Below are 15371 nucleotides of genomic sequence, written 5' to 3'. Positions count from 1 at the left end.
AAGCAAAAGCAACATTTATATAATCTCATCATTCTCAATTTCATAAAAAAATTTTTTTTTTCTCAACTTGTGAACATTTTGCAGCCCAATTTGATGTATTCACAGAAAATTATTATTATTATTATTAATTTAGCGTGAGGAATTTTAACTTCCACACAGCATGAATTTATTATAACATATATTTTGCATACAGAAGCCTCTACTTCGCTTCTGTCAGTAAATTAGATTCATCTCCTGTTGCACAGCTTTAATGAACTTCCACGTTCTTAGGTTAGACTTGCCTTAAACATATTGAATATTCAGGAACTTTGGCACCTCCGCAATATCACTGCATCGCTAATGACTCTAATGGAAAATTCCACTTCTCATAGCCCAGGATTTTCACCACGTAAATCACTTATTGCTTGGCTTCCTTGTGGAATGATCCAGCATTGAGATGTGAGAAAATTAAATCGTTGGGTTTAAGAGTTGGATGTACAAAAGAAGTCATTTTGTCACATTTTCGAGCATTTCAAATTGGCTAAGATAACATTTGCATAACATTTCGGGAGAAATTACTCGAATAGTCTGAATTACATTGGAATTGTGCGAAATGTGTCACTTCGTCTATTTGTTCTTATATTTCGGGACAAATTTGAAGTAGCTGGAAATTATGTAATTACAGAGGAATTTAATTTAATTATTTTGAGAATGTTTTTTCCCCTCAAATAACAGTGTCAAATGAGACTAATATTGCTTCAAATGGTTGTGAGACAAAGTGAAGGTATTTTATGAAAATGCTCTATTTTCAAAATTTCTCACTCATCACTTGTTGATAGCATTTTGCAATCATAATTATGACAAAATGCAAGATACTAAAACACCAGAAAATAATTGTTCACATTGTGCTTTTCACCGTAAAAATGCTCGGTAAGAATTCATTAGGCACTTGTTCTGTCATAAAACGAAAGGGATGCGAAGAATATACGCAGAATATCCAGAAGATAGCAAACATGACACTCAGGATATTTACATATGTATCAAATATCGCTTTGATATGTGTAATTGCATGAAACATGGCTGAAACATGGGCATATTTTATGGGAAATAACACAATTTTCACATTAACTTTGAAAGGTTTATGTTTCACAAAAGGTTTGCGTTTTTGCTTCAGTAGAAATCATTTGAATTCCTCGTTGTGCGAAACATTCTATTTGTTTCCATAGCTGCACATCTTTGTTTATTCGCATAAACGTGAATAAGTGATAAAGGACGGTAATTTCCTTATAATAATGTCCAAGTTGTCGCCGTCGAAATATAGTCAAAAAAGCAGAAACACCGCGGTGAAGAATGTCAATGAAGAGGAGTATAAACAGGCCATGGAACGTGAGAATAAATATAGAAACTATTTGCGCGAAGAGTCTCAAAAGCTGCGTGCCAAATGGCAAGAGAGTGCAGCAAATGTGGAAAAGTTGAGAGCAAATGGCACAAGCTCTGACAAAATACTGGAGAAATCCACGAAAAGCGAGAAGATGTACAAGAAATTCGCCAATATGAGCGCTGAGGAGCGACAAAGGGCGATTCGCGAGGTGGAGGAGATTATTTGGCGTGACACTGCGAAGCCGCGAGAGCTGCAGAGCGCCGCTCTTCTCGGTGAGGTGCTGAAGATGCAGGCAGAGCAGAGACAGCAGATGCGCCAGGTGAGAATGCTGAGTTTGGAGCAGAAGACTCAGACGGCCCGTGAGTTGCTGATGCAGAGTCAACAGTGGTGCGACCGTCAAAGGCAGAGGACCTTTGATGAGCGGAAGCGGGCCGCAGAGTATAAAAAGGACCTCCAGAGACTCATCGAGGAACGCGATGCGCTGAGGCGACACGAAAGGGAGCAACAATTGCGACTTGAGCAGACAATTGGCAAGATCAATGATAAGGAGTGGACGGAGCAGAAAAACAAGAGTGAGATGGATCTCAAGAGAAAGAAGAATCTTATTCACAGGCATGCACTTGAGGCTATAAAAATCAAAGACGATACTTTGAAAAGTGAGAAACTTAAGAATTTTTATACAATGTTTTCACTTTTTAACTCTTATGAACTCTTTCTTGCGCAGGGGATCAAATGCGGGATTCAATAGAAGGTAAAATGATTCAGTTGTACCACGAAGGACGAAGGCGAATCACGGATTTTATGCAGGAAAAGGCGCATGAGAAGCAATCGCGCAGAGACCAACTGAAGGATATCATATCGGGACAATTTATCAACATTCAGCCAAGAACGGAGCAGATTGAGGAGGAGCAAATAAAGCGGGCTCTTGTAGAGCAGGAGGAAGCTTTCCGCGTGAAGGCAGAGAAGGAGAAGGAAGCTGAGCGAAGGCTCAAGCGGGAGCGCTTCCAGGCTCAGCTGGAGGAAATGGCGTGTCTTCGCGGGCGGAAAGCCGAGGCGCAGAAGGATCGACGCCTGTCGGTGGAAAACAGACTGGAGAATTTCCACGTGACGGCGAAGCACCACGAGATGGCGGTGAAGGAGAGGACGGAAGAGGTTCGGCGGATGCGTGAAGCTCTGGAGCGCCAAGTGGCGGAGAAGCGGGAGCGGGAGCGGCGGCGGCGGCAGGAGGAAATTGATTTCACCAACCGAGTGATGGTGGAGGAGGCTGAGGTCAAAGATGCGGCCTTTGGCAAGTTCAGTGAACGCCTCGCGGGGCAAGCGAGGGTCCGCGGGGAGCCATTGCTGCCCCTGGAGCGGGCCAAAGACGCCTACAACACTCTGCACAGCGTCACAAGACGTCCCATTCCACCGCATCTCGTCGACAATGTGCCGATAAATCCGAAATCCTACACTGGCACCAATTGGTAGACATTCGTGAGGGAGGAAAAACAGCGCGACTTTATGAAATTTCATTTATTTATCCTACAATCTGCAAATAGTTTTTTTTTCTCCTTTTACATTCTCATTCTCCGAAACAAATAAGAATTGCAATTAATATTTATCTCTTTCACAAATTACCCTTGCTACCATCTACGGAATATTCGAAGAGTGAAGCAAACATGCTTCCTCTTCTGCAATACCCATTTTCATTTCCTTTCACTCTCTTCTATTGATCAATGTGAACAATTCAAACGCTGGGATGAAAGAAATAGAAGTTGTATGATTTGTTTTCTGGGTGAAAATAAATACTGTGTTTTTTTTTAACTTTATAATCCCGAATTTTGGCTTCTCGTTTTTTTTCTGGTGGTAAATATATAATATTTACAGGAAAGAGCAAAGTTTTCCTTGCGGTGAAACCTGACGGAAATTGAGGGAAAAGCGCGAATGCTCGCGAAAGGAGGGAGGAAAAAAACAGAGAGCAAAAGTTGACGAAAAATTTCTTGAAACTCTGGGTTGTTTACCACACACGAGGCAGTCTCATGTTACAATTTGTTTAATAAAAAATATTGCACACCGCCGGCCATGTAATACTCCTTTTTTGCTACATCCTCAATAAATTGGTTTACTTACTCCTCATCTAGTCCTAAGTTTAAATTTTCACTATTAATTTTACATGGAAATACTTCGTTATCAAATAATTACAATCTGACCATGTCATTCGCCTTGGTTTCTGTGTTTTGTCAATTTGTCTGAATTGATCCAAAATAAATGATAAATATTCGATACATTTTCATTATAGGTGTATTTTTCTTCATTTAAAATATATATATATAGATTTTTAATACAATATATTGAACAATCTTTCGCTATTTTATGTCAATAAATTTATCCCATAAATCTTGTGAGGATCACTTTAATCTTATCCATTAATAAGAATATTCTGAAGAATATTTCACGACTTGTTTCTTCTTATTGTTTCAATTGTAGGGGATTTTCCATTAGAGTTATTATATTTATGTTATTGAGTGTTTTTTTTCATGATTCTACATCAGAAAGGAAAATGACAAACAAGACTTTTTGAGATTTATGCGCACTTTTGCAACTTACTCTTCTCAAAGAATCTTCTGAGTCACAGATATTTTTTTTTCTCTTTTTATTTATTCCATCCAGAAAATATGTATATTTTTTAGTGGAAATTTTGGCCTAAATATATTGCAAGTTTTCCTCTTAGACCGATTTCCGTGTCTCTTTGCTGGTTGAACACAAAAACAATCAAGTTAGACTAAATCAATTATTGCAGTGTCTTAAGATGTTTTCTCATGTATTTTTTTGGTCATTTCATGTAAATATCCATGTTTCCAGTTTATAAAATATAAATATATATTTTGAGAGTTTAATTTCTCCTCTCAGATCCTTAACTTTTACATTGGAAGAATCAGTGAAGAGCATGGAAAAATTTATAAGTTTCCCTACTTTGACTAGAAGTTTACTCATCCATGAATTCAGTTTTATATGAAAATATCTCATCTTTTGCTCTACCTAAAATGACAAGGATTATTTCTGTAACACATTCTCATTTGACGCTACAATTGTACAGAAAAATCTCTTTCGTCGCTATCTTATGTTAGAACAAAGTAAGAGATTTGCGCAATTAAAATCAGAATGGTGCAATAATTGCTTGAACCTCTGTCGCTCTGCGACATTCAGTGGAGGAGCGACAGTGCTTTTCACCGTGGAAAATAATAGAGGCGAAGGAACAGAAGGAGTATTTGAAATTCGCAGTTGAAATTGCATCCTCAATCCCTTACAATTACATCTACTTATCGCTATAATTTATAGTTAATACGTGTGTTTTTAACCTCTACGAATATCTAAGAATTCATCTCCATGTACTCTTGACTATCAATAAATCCTGTCTATCAATCTACTATCCTTCAATCCAATCTACAAAGAACTGTTGAACAGAACAGAAGGTAAAGTGCTTTCTTCGCGGAAGTCGAGTTTTATTTGCATGTTTTGGTAATCAATTAATACACATTTTTCTCTCCTCTCAATGGTAATCATTTTGCGGGTTTTTTTTTATAGAAAATTCTCTTCGAGAGAGCCACAATCTCACGACGTCACATATAAATATTTTCTATCAATAAATCATTTCTGTATGCTTTCACTTTCATCACAATTAACGTTTCATCTTAATTTTTGCTTCAAAAATTTCAAATAACGGCTGAACTCTCGTCTTGAGAACGATTCATCGTACACAATCATCATTTATTTCTCTTCGGCGTATTTGAAAATGATTCCTTTTATGCCTTTCAGAGTAAAATCCTATTTTTTCCATCTCCATCTATACTTGTAACTTGAGTGCGATTTTTCCACTTATTACTCGTGCTCTGTTTCACGACGACGATGACATAAAAGGAAAGAAGTCACGCAAGAGAGGTGAGACGCGATAACGGTCTCTTCTGCATGACTTTGCGGAAAAGAAAGTGGTGAAAGGAAAATCCTCGGTACTCCCCTGCGTTCCTACATTGCGCCAAAGGAACTGGATGGAAGTGTGAACCTGCGGTCGGCTGTCGATCTACACAACACTCGTGAGCTCCTGCAGTGACGTCTGGTGCTGATACTTCTGCTGCTGGCCAGCGATGGACAGTCGCACGACCACTTCGCGAGGATGTCTGCGTCAAGCGACGCTATTCGTCGGGTTGTTGTTGATGGCGTTCATGCCGCATGCCTTGAGCTCCGTGAAGATTTCGGTGAAGAAACCCGGCTCAGCGTTTATCCTCAACATGTTTCCGCTGAGACGATTCACGATCAGGAGGCACCTGGAAAATCAGAGAGTCGTGTAAAGGATCAGAGTTTAAAGCAATAACACTCATATACAATATAAATAACTTTGATTGTTATTGTCAACGACGTTTAAGGTCAGCAATATTCAATTGTGTAAATGCAAAATCGAATTATACACGTTCTTAGAGTCCTATTACTTATTTTTATAATGCTCTTGCTTTGTCAAATAATATGCGCAAGGTTTGAAATATCTCATTTCCAATTTCACTACAAATATAGGACGTAAAATTTTACCCTTGTCACACTTCAAAGAAGATTTTCAAAGTGTTCTTTTACTAATTTCTGTTCTTTCTATTTCCATATTATTCTATAGTCTGTGCGTATCAACTTGAATTAGCTTTAAATGGAGTGAAAAGATGATATGAATTAGCTTTGTCAGCCAGCAAAAGAGTTAATTATATTTCTCATAAGCTTATTCGACTATATAATATCAAAAGTAAATATATTTTCAAGTTCACAAGCGCTTTATGATGAATAATAAGGCGAAAGCCCTTTGGAAATTTCATGAATTGGTGACTCAATTTCTTTTGAGGGCGTTAAGTATAATTTTCACTCGCCAAACATTGCCTTCAATATCATTAAATTTGCAAGCATCGGGAAAACCCTTGACTTTACTAATCAAAGCAGTGAAAAACTAATTTATTATGTGAAACTTAAAATTTCCCGCCTGAAAAGTGAAGTTTTTGGTTTGCAATGCTTCTTGATTATGAGAAAGATGAAAGATAAAACATACAAATTAAGTTCAAAGCTGATGAAATTAAAATGACTAAAGTTCCACCTTGAGTAATTGTGTGGTCAGTCAAGTAAGCAAAGCGCTGCTCATGGTTAGATTTGGCAGAAATTAATTAAATACTGTAATAAAGTTTGGTAAAGTTCCGACGCATTATTTTCTGACGACTTTTCATATTCAACTGACGATGGTTGAAGTTTGATAGTTAACAATTACCCAGTATAATGAACCAAGTCGTGGAAAATAAATCTACAACATCATGCTGTTGTTCACTGTGTGTTTAGTAGGTGAATTAATTTGCGGTTGCGAAGCAAGAACAAGTCAATATTTGTTTAAATTTACTTGAATGTCATATTAGCGCGATATTTGTTCTTGCAAATTAAATTTTGCCACACTTTTAGCCAGAGCGTCGTTCAAATGGAGTTATATATGAAATACCTTTTAATCTAAGAGCTTGAATTCTATAAATAGCAAACATAAAAATGAATATTCTGAGAGAAATTCTCGCTTGATTGAAGCTGTGAATTGGTGACATGCGAAGTAGCTCAAAATAGGTCAAAATCCTTTCTGGTGGTTTGATTTGCAAAGGAAACACGGAAATATACTCACCGATCCCAGAATTTATCCTTGGAGTCCTCGACTAAGAACGGCTTGAGTGGGTAGCTGATCTCGTTGCCCATGTAGGAGTACGACAAGTAGAGGCAGGTGAGTACAGCGGCCTGCAATTCGGATTCCTTGGTCTCCTCGCCGTCCACCAGTTCCCGGACGAGCATGTATACGAACACAACATTCGCAGGATTGATAAAGGCGACATCCTACGAGAAATGCGACACTTTCAGCATTGTGGGCCATTGAAGTGGCGAAATTGATGGGTTGTGGTGTGAGGGTGAATCAGAGAGAGATTTTTCATACGGCGTTGGAGCAAAAAATGGCATATAATACGTCCTACGCGATTTCTCATATTATTCTCATAATTTTAGCTCTGTGCCATGCGCAGAGCTTCTCCACCACTTTGTGGGTGACAACACTTTGGGCGGCTGAAGAGCGAGAAAAAGGGGAGCCTCTCTGAGTATTTTTCCACTGCAAATTCACCTCCTGCCATCGTCCTGAAGCACAACAATCTATCATGTTTGTGGATGCTGATGAAACACACTTTCCACATTGTCCTCAGCCGGAAGTTTCGCCGCGGCGGGGCCAGAATTCGGTGCCCTTTGCCACCTTCGTGACTCCTCATGGAAACACCACCAATTTTCAAGTCATAAATTTATATGGATGGCCATATTTTCCGTGCACGGAGGGTGGGAAAAACTTTCGATATATAGCCAGTGATACGCGGCTCGAGTGAGAGAAATCCTCGAGAAAATACCCAGAATATTGATCTTCTATTTGCGTCACACGGTCGGTGGGCCTCCCTCGAAAACAGAAAAGTACCTGCACGCAAAAGTTGCTAATTTCACACCCCACAGACGACACAGTGATTGCAGGAAAAAACGTCTCTTCCGGCTCATGGGGCGCAAGACAGATGGAGCTGAGATTGCAGCCACCCTCAATGCGAGGCCGAATTAGGGCTCTGTTTACTCTACCGCCATGGAATTATCAGACGCTCATGCTGTTCCCCAACCAGATTAAGATTTCCACAGCAAATACGCCGTGAGAAATTCGTCTGCCGCCCCTTTGGAGGTCCTTCACTCCCTGCCAGGCATGTCAGAATTGAAGAACCCAAGCGTGATGATAAATTGCGGAGAGGGAAATTTATTGTTTTGATACAAGAGACGTGAATTTGATACGAAATCTGCGTCTTGACATATTCATAAGGCAAAAAAACGAGCGGTTTTCCTCTGCGAAAACACCGCAATTTCGGTTGAATGAGGTCAAAACATGGCTGTTGTGCTCTTTTGCAGTATAGTGAAATTGATATTCTAATTTTCAATAATTTGACATTTATCAACTCCCACCCAAGAGCCGCAGAGGTTTGTGTTCGGTTTAAGATACCACCCTGAAAAGGTTGCCAAAGCCCACCCACATAATTAGAATCCTTTGTGGGAGAAGTCTATGACATGATTTCCGATTTATGGACGAGATTTAAATACCGACTGATGATTTATTTTCCATCAGTGGATACCGTTTTCTGTCAATCCATATTAGAAAAGTTCTTTTACCCATGAACTTTTGCTGGATTTCTAGTGTACACAAATTTGTATGTGTGCACAATAGAAATCAGGATATTGTAGAGCTTCTATATTCTTATCAGAAGAATAGTCAATTTGTTTCGTGGATTCTCGATTTTCAATCTTGTTGCTCTTTTGAGAGCACAAATTGATTGTATCCCTGACTTTTGGCTTCAGCCTTTTAAAATATTGACATCGACGTAAAACAACACTCAGATCGTAAACATATATTTTGTTATCATTAATGCTCTTGTACATATGCTATTGTTGTTTTGCTAGAAGTCAAAAGAGGACGAAGATGAACTCAGTATTGATTTCAGAGCAAAGAAATTGAGTTCCAACTGAATCACTGTCTTTTCAATTTTTGAAGCCTCTGCAAAGCTGATGTTCATCTCGATTTTATTACCGTTGAAATTCACTTGGGTTTCCCACTTCACAAGATGAACTTTTCCAGATTAATGGAATGAAAAAAAGAGCTTTATTAAAATGCTCATTTTAAGCATAATAAATATCTCAGAAAATACTCACTATTTTAGTCAATTCCTACGACTTTGTTGGTTGATGCACAGATTTTGAGAATATATAAACACTAAAATGAGGGTTAAACATAAGCGACAGAGAACAGATTCCCTCATAAGCTCAGCATGAAAGGCTGCTTATCAATGTCTTTTGAAGTTTTATGTGTGATAATAACTAAACAAACGAGCCCTCTGTCTTCCTCTGGGAATTTCATTGATTTTTCCCAAAGTTCTTCAGGCGTGTTATGGTGTAAAAATGAGGAGGGTAATCGGAATGTCAGAGTTTCCATGCATACATATTCAGAACATGGTGAAAAGTTTGTCTTCTCTGCTCATTTTTTTCCCTTTTTCTTCTTTTTTTTGTCCATGAGATATGCGAACCCGAGAATTCAATTATGGCTCGTACGGAAAGAAGGAAGTTTTCCCCATGAGATTCATCTCAACACCAAGAGTCAGAGATGCAGAATAAGGAAGAGGATAGTGGCTGGGATGGTAAAGGAGTGTATGGCGAGAGACAATTGTTACCTGCCATCCCTGCAACAATAAACTTCTGTCGACAGCTCTCAGCCACATAACAGCGTCGCCAGCTTGAAAGTCCCTTAGCTTTCTGCAGCGATCATGCAGAAACATTCCCAGGCACTTTAGGAGTTCTGACGTGGAGGCCTGAAAAAGTTATGAAAATTACTCGTGAGAATGACACAAATTCACTTATGATGCACTCCAGGGAGGGTGGATTACACCCCGGGCTGGGAGGGACGTCGCTTCACACCTTAATTTATGTGATTTCTCCGCACCCAATGAGGCCAGCAAAGTGGAGCACGACGCGTTGTGCCCAGAAAATATTTGATGAAGCAGTGTCACTAAATATCCACACTTCCCACCGCCCTGAGAGTCACCCCGAAAAACGCTGAAGCATTTATTTATTCCAAGGTTGAGCACTTGATAGTTTTTCAACACGTGATGAATGAGCTTCCACCCAGTCGGTCGCATTTTGCGCTGGGGCGTGTGCTTGAGAAGAAAAGCCACCCCACGGACGATCAAGTGTGTTGCACTGGCACAAGAGGGGAAATTTATTTTTTTCCTAAGGTCAAATTTCTGCGACGACAAGGGAATTCACACGCCTTCAATTAGCGGGACACGTGAAGACATTATTGAATTCTCCTTCACCCACAGAAGCTGTCACAGAATTTCTATTTTCCCGAGCATGGCAAAAGTATTAAGACACTTCCGTCTTTATTGACTGCCGCGAAGCCCTGTGGCTTGTGAAAATTTTGTGTTTGGGAAGAGGAGAATCTTTTGGAGCAATGAAATGTGCTTTATTGCGGCGAATGCGAGAGAAAGAAATAAGCCAGAAGAGATTGATGAACTTTATGGAATGTTGTCAAGACAAGAAAACATATTAAAATCATGATGTGACAATCTGTTTTAAACTATGTACAAAAGCACTGAGAAAACATATTCAAGGTTGAAAATTAACACCTCAGATTTTCGCTGTAACCCGCATATTGCGTTGTTATGTTTTTCCGCATTGTGGATTTATAGGTCAATTTAATCTCCGTCAATTCTTCTGCGACTTTCATCGAGAATGTCCCAGATTCCAGACAACCACTAAATAATCCATACAAAAGTAATCAACTCGCAGTCTTTGGGTGTCTTTCGGCACAACACAGAGAGAGCACAGCTTGAAAAATTGGCAAACATAAAAGGTGACAATAAAAAACAGGCGCAGAAATGAGGTTCGCCTGAAAAAATACACCCTCATTCTGGATTTTAATTACCTCACTTCCCTAATGGCACCTGAAGTGGAAATTGTATCGTGGTTTGACGCAATGTTATTGTCAAAATGAAAACTCCAGACAGAAGACCTTTGGTATTTGCATGTTCTCCATTGGATGGAAACTTAAAATTAGATTGTGAGGTCTTCAAATAGTATCATAGTCATTTGGTGGCTGATCGAGGGGAGCACGTAAAAATAGACAATTGTGTTACAGAGTATCCCTTGTGTGGCAATTGCTGTCTTGTGGGCGCACAAGAGAAGCTCTTGCGTATGCAAGAGGGGCGAGAGCGTTTGTTTTACATATCATACGACAGTATCACGGCAGGACATCATCCAAGGTATGGTGTGGAAATTGAATTTTTCCCGGGGATGAATGGGAAATGTTTCCAGCGGAAGAGGGTGTGTTCTATTTTGGTCGCCCCAGCGGAAAGAGTACTCAAATCGCCCTCGAATTGTATGATCTGCGACAGCCCAGTTTTATTACTGTCAATTTCCCTTTACGCACTTTGGGGCGAATAATTGAAGAAATGAAACATGAAGTTGAATTTAATTACGACGCATAAAGTATTCAGAGACGCTCTCTCCGAGCCCAACCGCACAGTTGCATCCCCTGCATGAACTCCTCAATAAGTAATTCGGGGATTGCGACTGAATTCCGCAAGGAGTTGATGCTCGTCACGAGGGTGGAACTCAATCCCCAGCAATTCTCACCGCATCAGTGCAAACAGGCTGCATTTTGTTAGATTGAACACCGCAAGTGTTTGAGGGTCGAAACCCCATTCGGAGGCGATGTGCCTTTGCAGAGGAATTCCATCAATTTTCTTTCACTCCACCTCAAAATTTTCGCGCCCTCGCACGCTTTCCTTTCAGCGCAAATGGATGTTGTACCTCCAGCGCCACCCCCGGGGTGGAAAGTCACCCTGCCAAGGAAGTGATGATTTGCGACTCCATTCCACACACTTTCCACTCGCAGGGGTTCAATTTCACCGGGAGAAACCCACATCGCAAGAAAAATGGCATCGTAAACTGTGTCCTGTTAAAATTTTCATGAGATTTCTCTGTGTCGACATTCGTGGATGGGGAAAACGATGGCGTTTGAGAGAGTTTAGCCAAAATGAAAGGCTGTTTTTCTCTCATGTAGCCCAATAAAAAAGAATGGCACTGAATGCAACATAAATGTTAAGTCTATTGACAAAACTTTATCACTGGAAAACGCAGAAATCTCATAAAAGAGAATTACCAGAATATTAGAAATCATCGAGAGTTCAATAGAATTCAGTCCTATGGAAATTGGAAGCGCTACACATTTATCTAACTGCACACGAGTTAGTAAACAAGGAGCAAGAATGATAGAATATAAGTGCAGCTTTATATGCAGAAATGAATGAAAATCTCACGGTGAAATCTACTCCAAATGATTCCAAAAATTACCGCTCATAGCGGATGCTACTAAAGCTCGCAAAGAGCTCAGGGCAATTCTGGTTTTGCGCAACTCTCGCATTGTTGGTGCAGCAGGAATAATTCACCTATTATTTCCAGCACGCAAAAATAGACGATATTTCTATCCCCACGCGATAATTAGCAACATGATACTGTTTCCGCCCTCAATAGAGCGACCTTCCAGGCGACAGTGGCGCGTGGGTGGCGGGTGAATCACGACGGGGATGCTGGGCGACTCACCTGAATGACAGTCTTTCTCGGTCCATGGCTGTGTTGGGGTTGCGTAACGGCGGCTGTCTGGAGCGACAGGGGAAGCGTGAGTGGCAGCTTGGGGGCCAGTTTGTCGGGCTGCTGGATGGGATTTGTGTTGTTGGCACGCACCAGATCGAGGGCGAGCAGCGCCTTCGGGGCGCCGGGCGTGAAGAAGACCTGCTGCTGCGGCGGCTGCTGGCCCTGCTGCTGCTGCTGGATGTTCTTGTTCTTGTCCGCCACCAGCGGGTGGATGACATCCGTCAGTGGCGTGCGGAATGTGGCGGTCGGGAGATTGGCGGCCTTGTTTTTGTTATTGTCCAGCTTCTTCTTCCCGTGCGACGCCGCCGCCAGCCGCTTCCACGACAGCGCATTGATGAACAGCGAGTGCTTCTTCAGGTTCTTCTCCAGGGCGTTCTTCTCCGACAGGATTCGCGCACTGTCGGTGCCGAGGAGGCTGGCGGTGTTGTTGGTGCCGCCGCCACTGCCGCCGTTGCCGCCGCCAGAGGTGCTATTGGTGTGATTGTGGGTCTGGCCGACGAGCACGACGGTGGCATTGTTAGGCACAGTCTGACATGGTGGCTTGTTGTTCTCCCTGTTGCGGACGTTGTTCAGCTGCTCGTAGCTGAAGTTGTTGAGCGCGAAGTCCGCCGATCCCGCGGAGCTCAGGCCGCTGCCGTGATGGTGGGTCGAGTAGACGGGGCGCCGCTCACGTGGCGAGAAGCTCAGCACTGTGCCCATGTTTCGAAGCGTCGTGATCTTGTTTTGAGTCGATGGTGGCAAAAAAAATCCGTTGCGACGCCTGCGGGAAGCGGGCTTCAATGGCGGAAATAGTCCTTTAGCAATGTAGTCACCAGCCAAGAGTCATCACAAACACACGAGTCCTAGAACGCCCACACTCCCGCACTCTCTCGACTCTGGGTCCTTGCCTCTGTGCCCCCGGATTGGGCACTCCGCAGTCCGTGAATTGATTGCGATTGTGGGTCGCGCGGGGCGCAAAGTGGGTGGATGAAAATCCTACAGAATTTGCGCCTTCACTCTGCACTCCGCCACAAATTCCATCACTGAGCGCAGCACAACTAAAAGAAAACCCACCACTCGCGATAATCCTGCACAAACGATCCCTCTTCCGATCCCAGAGCGCTCGGGCCAGAAGGGAGGCAAGCAATGGGGAGACCTAGTTTGTAAGGACACCCCAGAGTGTCCAAGAAAACAAAATACGCCACAAAGAGGATACAGCTCCGACTGCTTCTATCCACTCAGTGTTTTGCTCTCCGTGTAAAAGGTAAGGTTTCGGCTGTGCCGAGGAGAGGCGCGCAATCGATTTTGCGGGGTGGCGCACGCGTGCGCCCCCAGGATTTCCGCCGAGCAGCGCAATTTGGCCGCCGAGTGCGCAGGGGGTGGGATGCCATGCCGCGCATGGTGGCAATGCGATGGTATGACGCGAGCCGATCGATACGCTGTACCTTCTTCGACCCCTTCCTGCCCTGACACCGTGCGACAAATCCCGAAATCAATCCCGCGCCATGTCAGCCGCTCGGCGGGATGCAGAGACACCGTCGCAATCCAAGACAAATCTTTGCATTCCTCCGGGGCATTGCGCGTCCCCTCACGAAGAATTGCCATCATAATTCGGGAATTGGGGGAGGAAAACTCACCCCCGATCGCATTCCAGGGACTCAAAAATGCCCATTCCCGACCCAAAAGTTGCAACAAAGAACCCTCCGCAATAGAAATTCCCCATCTAAATAACTGAATGGAAAGCAGCAATGAAAGTGGCTCTAAAAGTCCGACTTGCAATTACATTACAATAGCGTGAATGTGGCAAAGGACGAAGCGTCAATGGAAAACTTCTTCACAAATACATTGCAATCAGTGGAATAGAGAGATCAGCTCTCTATATACACTGTAATCTAAACTTGGAGCTGAAATTTGAGGAATTGTGTTGAGTTGACAGAACTGAAGACGAAACTCGCAAAAGACACATAAGGAAATACATAATATATGCATTGATGTTTTTATTTGAATTCAGAATTTCCCAACAAGCTTGTCTTCCTCCCATTCGTCTTGCCATTCTATCACACATATTTACATAATCTGTATTGTATTCTTGATTGTATTTCTCTACATATTGAGCGATTCGTTAAGAACTAACCCAAAGGGCATGAAAAGTTTATCAATAGATGTATATTTTCTTTGATTTCTCTGAGCAAATTTACAAACTTATATATGACAAGTTTATTTTTAAATTTAAACCTGTCTAGATGTTAAACTCTTATCAGCAAGGGTGAGATAATTAAGAAAATAAATTTATTGCATGTATAAAGCCTGTTTTTCAGCTGAAATATGCGTAGATGTGCTGATAAATTCAGCAGCCTTCGAGAAAAGAAAGCATTAAGACCAAATGGGATGGAAGATATCGTGATGAATGCTGAAGAAAAACAATCTGTGCTTTCAAATGCTAAATTTTGAGCACAATTTTCAATTTTTCAAACCTAGATTAGAATGTGATTAGTTACAAAAAAGGAAAGAAACAGTCTAAGAAGCCTTAAAAATGATGGAAAATGCTTTTAAATGCTTTCAAAAGTATAAAGATGCTGTGGAAGTGTCAGGAAGTGATCGCAATTTGTGATTTCAGAAGCAGATCTTGGATTTAAAATGAGAAAACTGTCTTTGATGAGCTATTGTAGAGCAAAACGGCTGAACCTTTTCCTTTAAATTTCCAAACTCAGCCGCAAGGCAAGAGTTCGCTAACGAATTTTTAGTACAACATTAGGGAAAATAGCAGGGGCTTCGACGAGAG

At 41.6% G+C, this 15371-nt stretch overlaps 2 protein-coding genes across 2 annotated transcripts; one reads left to right on the top strand and one right to left on the bottom strand.

The window, feature by feature from the left end:
• The first annotated feature begins 1270 nt into the window (after positions 1–1270).
• Positions 1271–2827, top strand: LOC132259253 (trichohyalin). Its single transcript, XM_059756814.1, has 2 exons — positions 1271–2016; positions 2085–2827. The coding sequence occupies exons 1-2, from the start codon at positions 1272–1274 to the stop codon at positions 2825–2827; spliced, it is 1488 nt and encodes a 495-aa protein (XP_059612797.1). The 5' UTR covers position 1271.
• A 2187-nt stretch (positions 2828–5014) lies between these two features.
• Positions 5015–13830, bottom strand: LOC132260154 (cyclin-dependent kinase 5 activator 1). The gene is made up of 4 exons (XM_059758106.1): positions 12560–13830; positions 9628–9765; positions 7026–7231; positions 5015–5661 (listed from the first exon to the last, which is right to left on the bottom strand). The coding sequence occupies exons 1-4, from the start codon at positions 13307–13309 to the stop codon at positions 5520–5522; spliced, it is 1236 nt and encodes a 411-aa protein (XP_059614089.1). The 5' UTR covers positions 13310–13830; the 3' UTR covers positions 5015–5519.
• Positions 13831–15371: the final 1541 nt, after the last annotated feature.

The sequence above is a fragment of the Phlebotomus argentipes genome, unplaced genomic scaffold (genome assembly GCF_947086385.1).
Source record: "Phlebotomus argentipes unplaced genomic scaffold, Phlebotomus argentipes genome assembly scaffold_18, whole genome shotgun sequence".
Taxonomy (NCBI): domain Eukaryota; kingdom Metazoa; phylum Arthropoda; class Insecta; order Diptera; family Psychodidae; genus Phlebotomus; species Phlebotomus argentipes.
The sequence above is the reverse complement of the archived record's forward strand: the minus strand, read 5'-3'. Positions and strand labels throughout refer to the sequence as shown.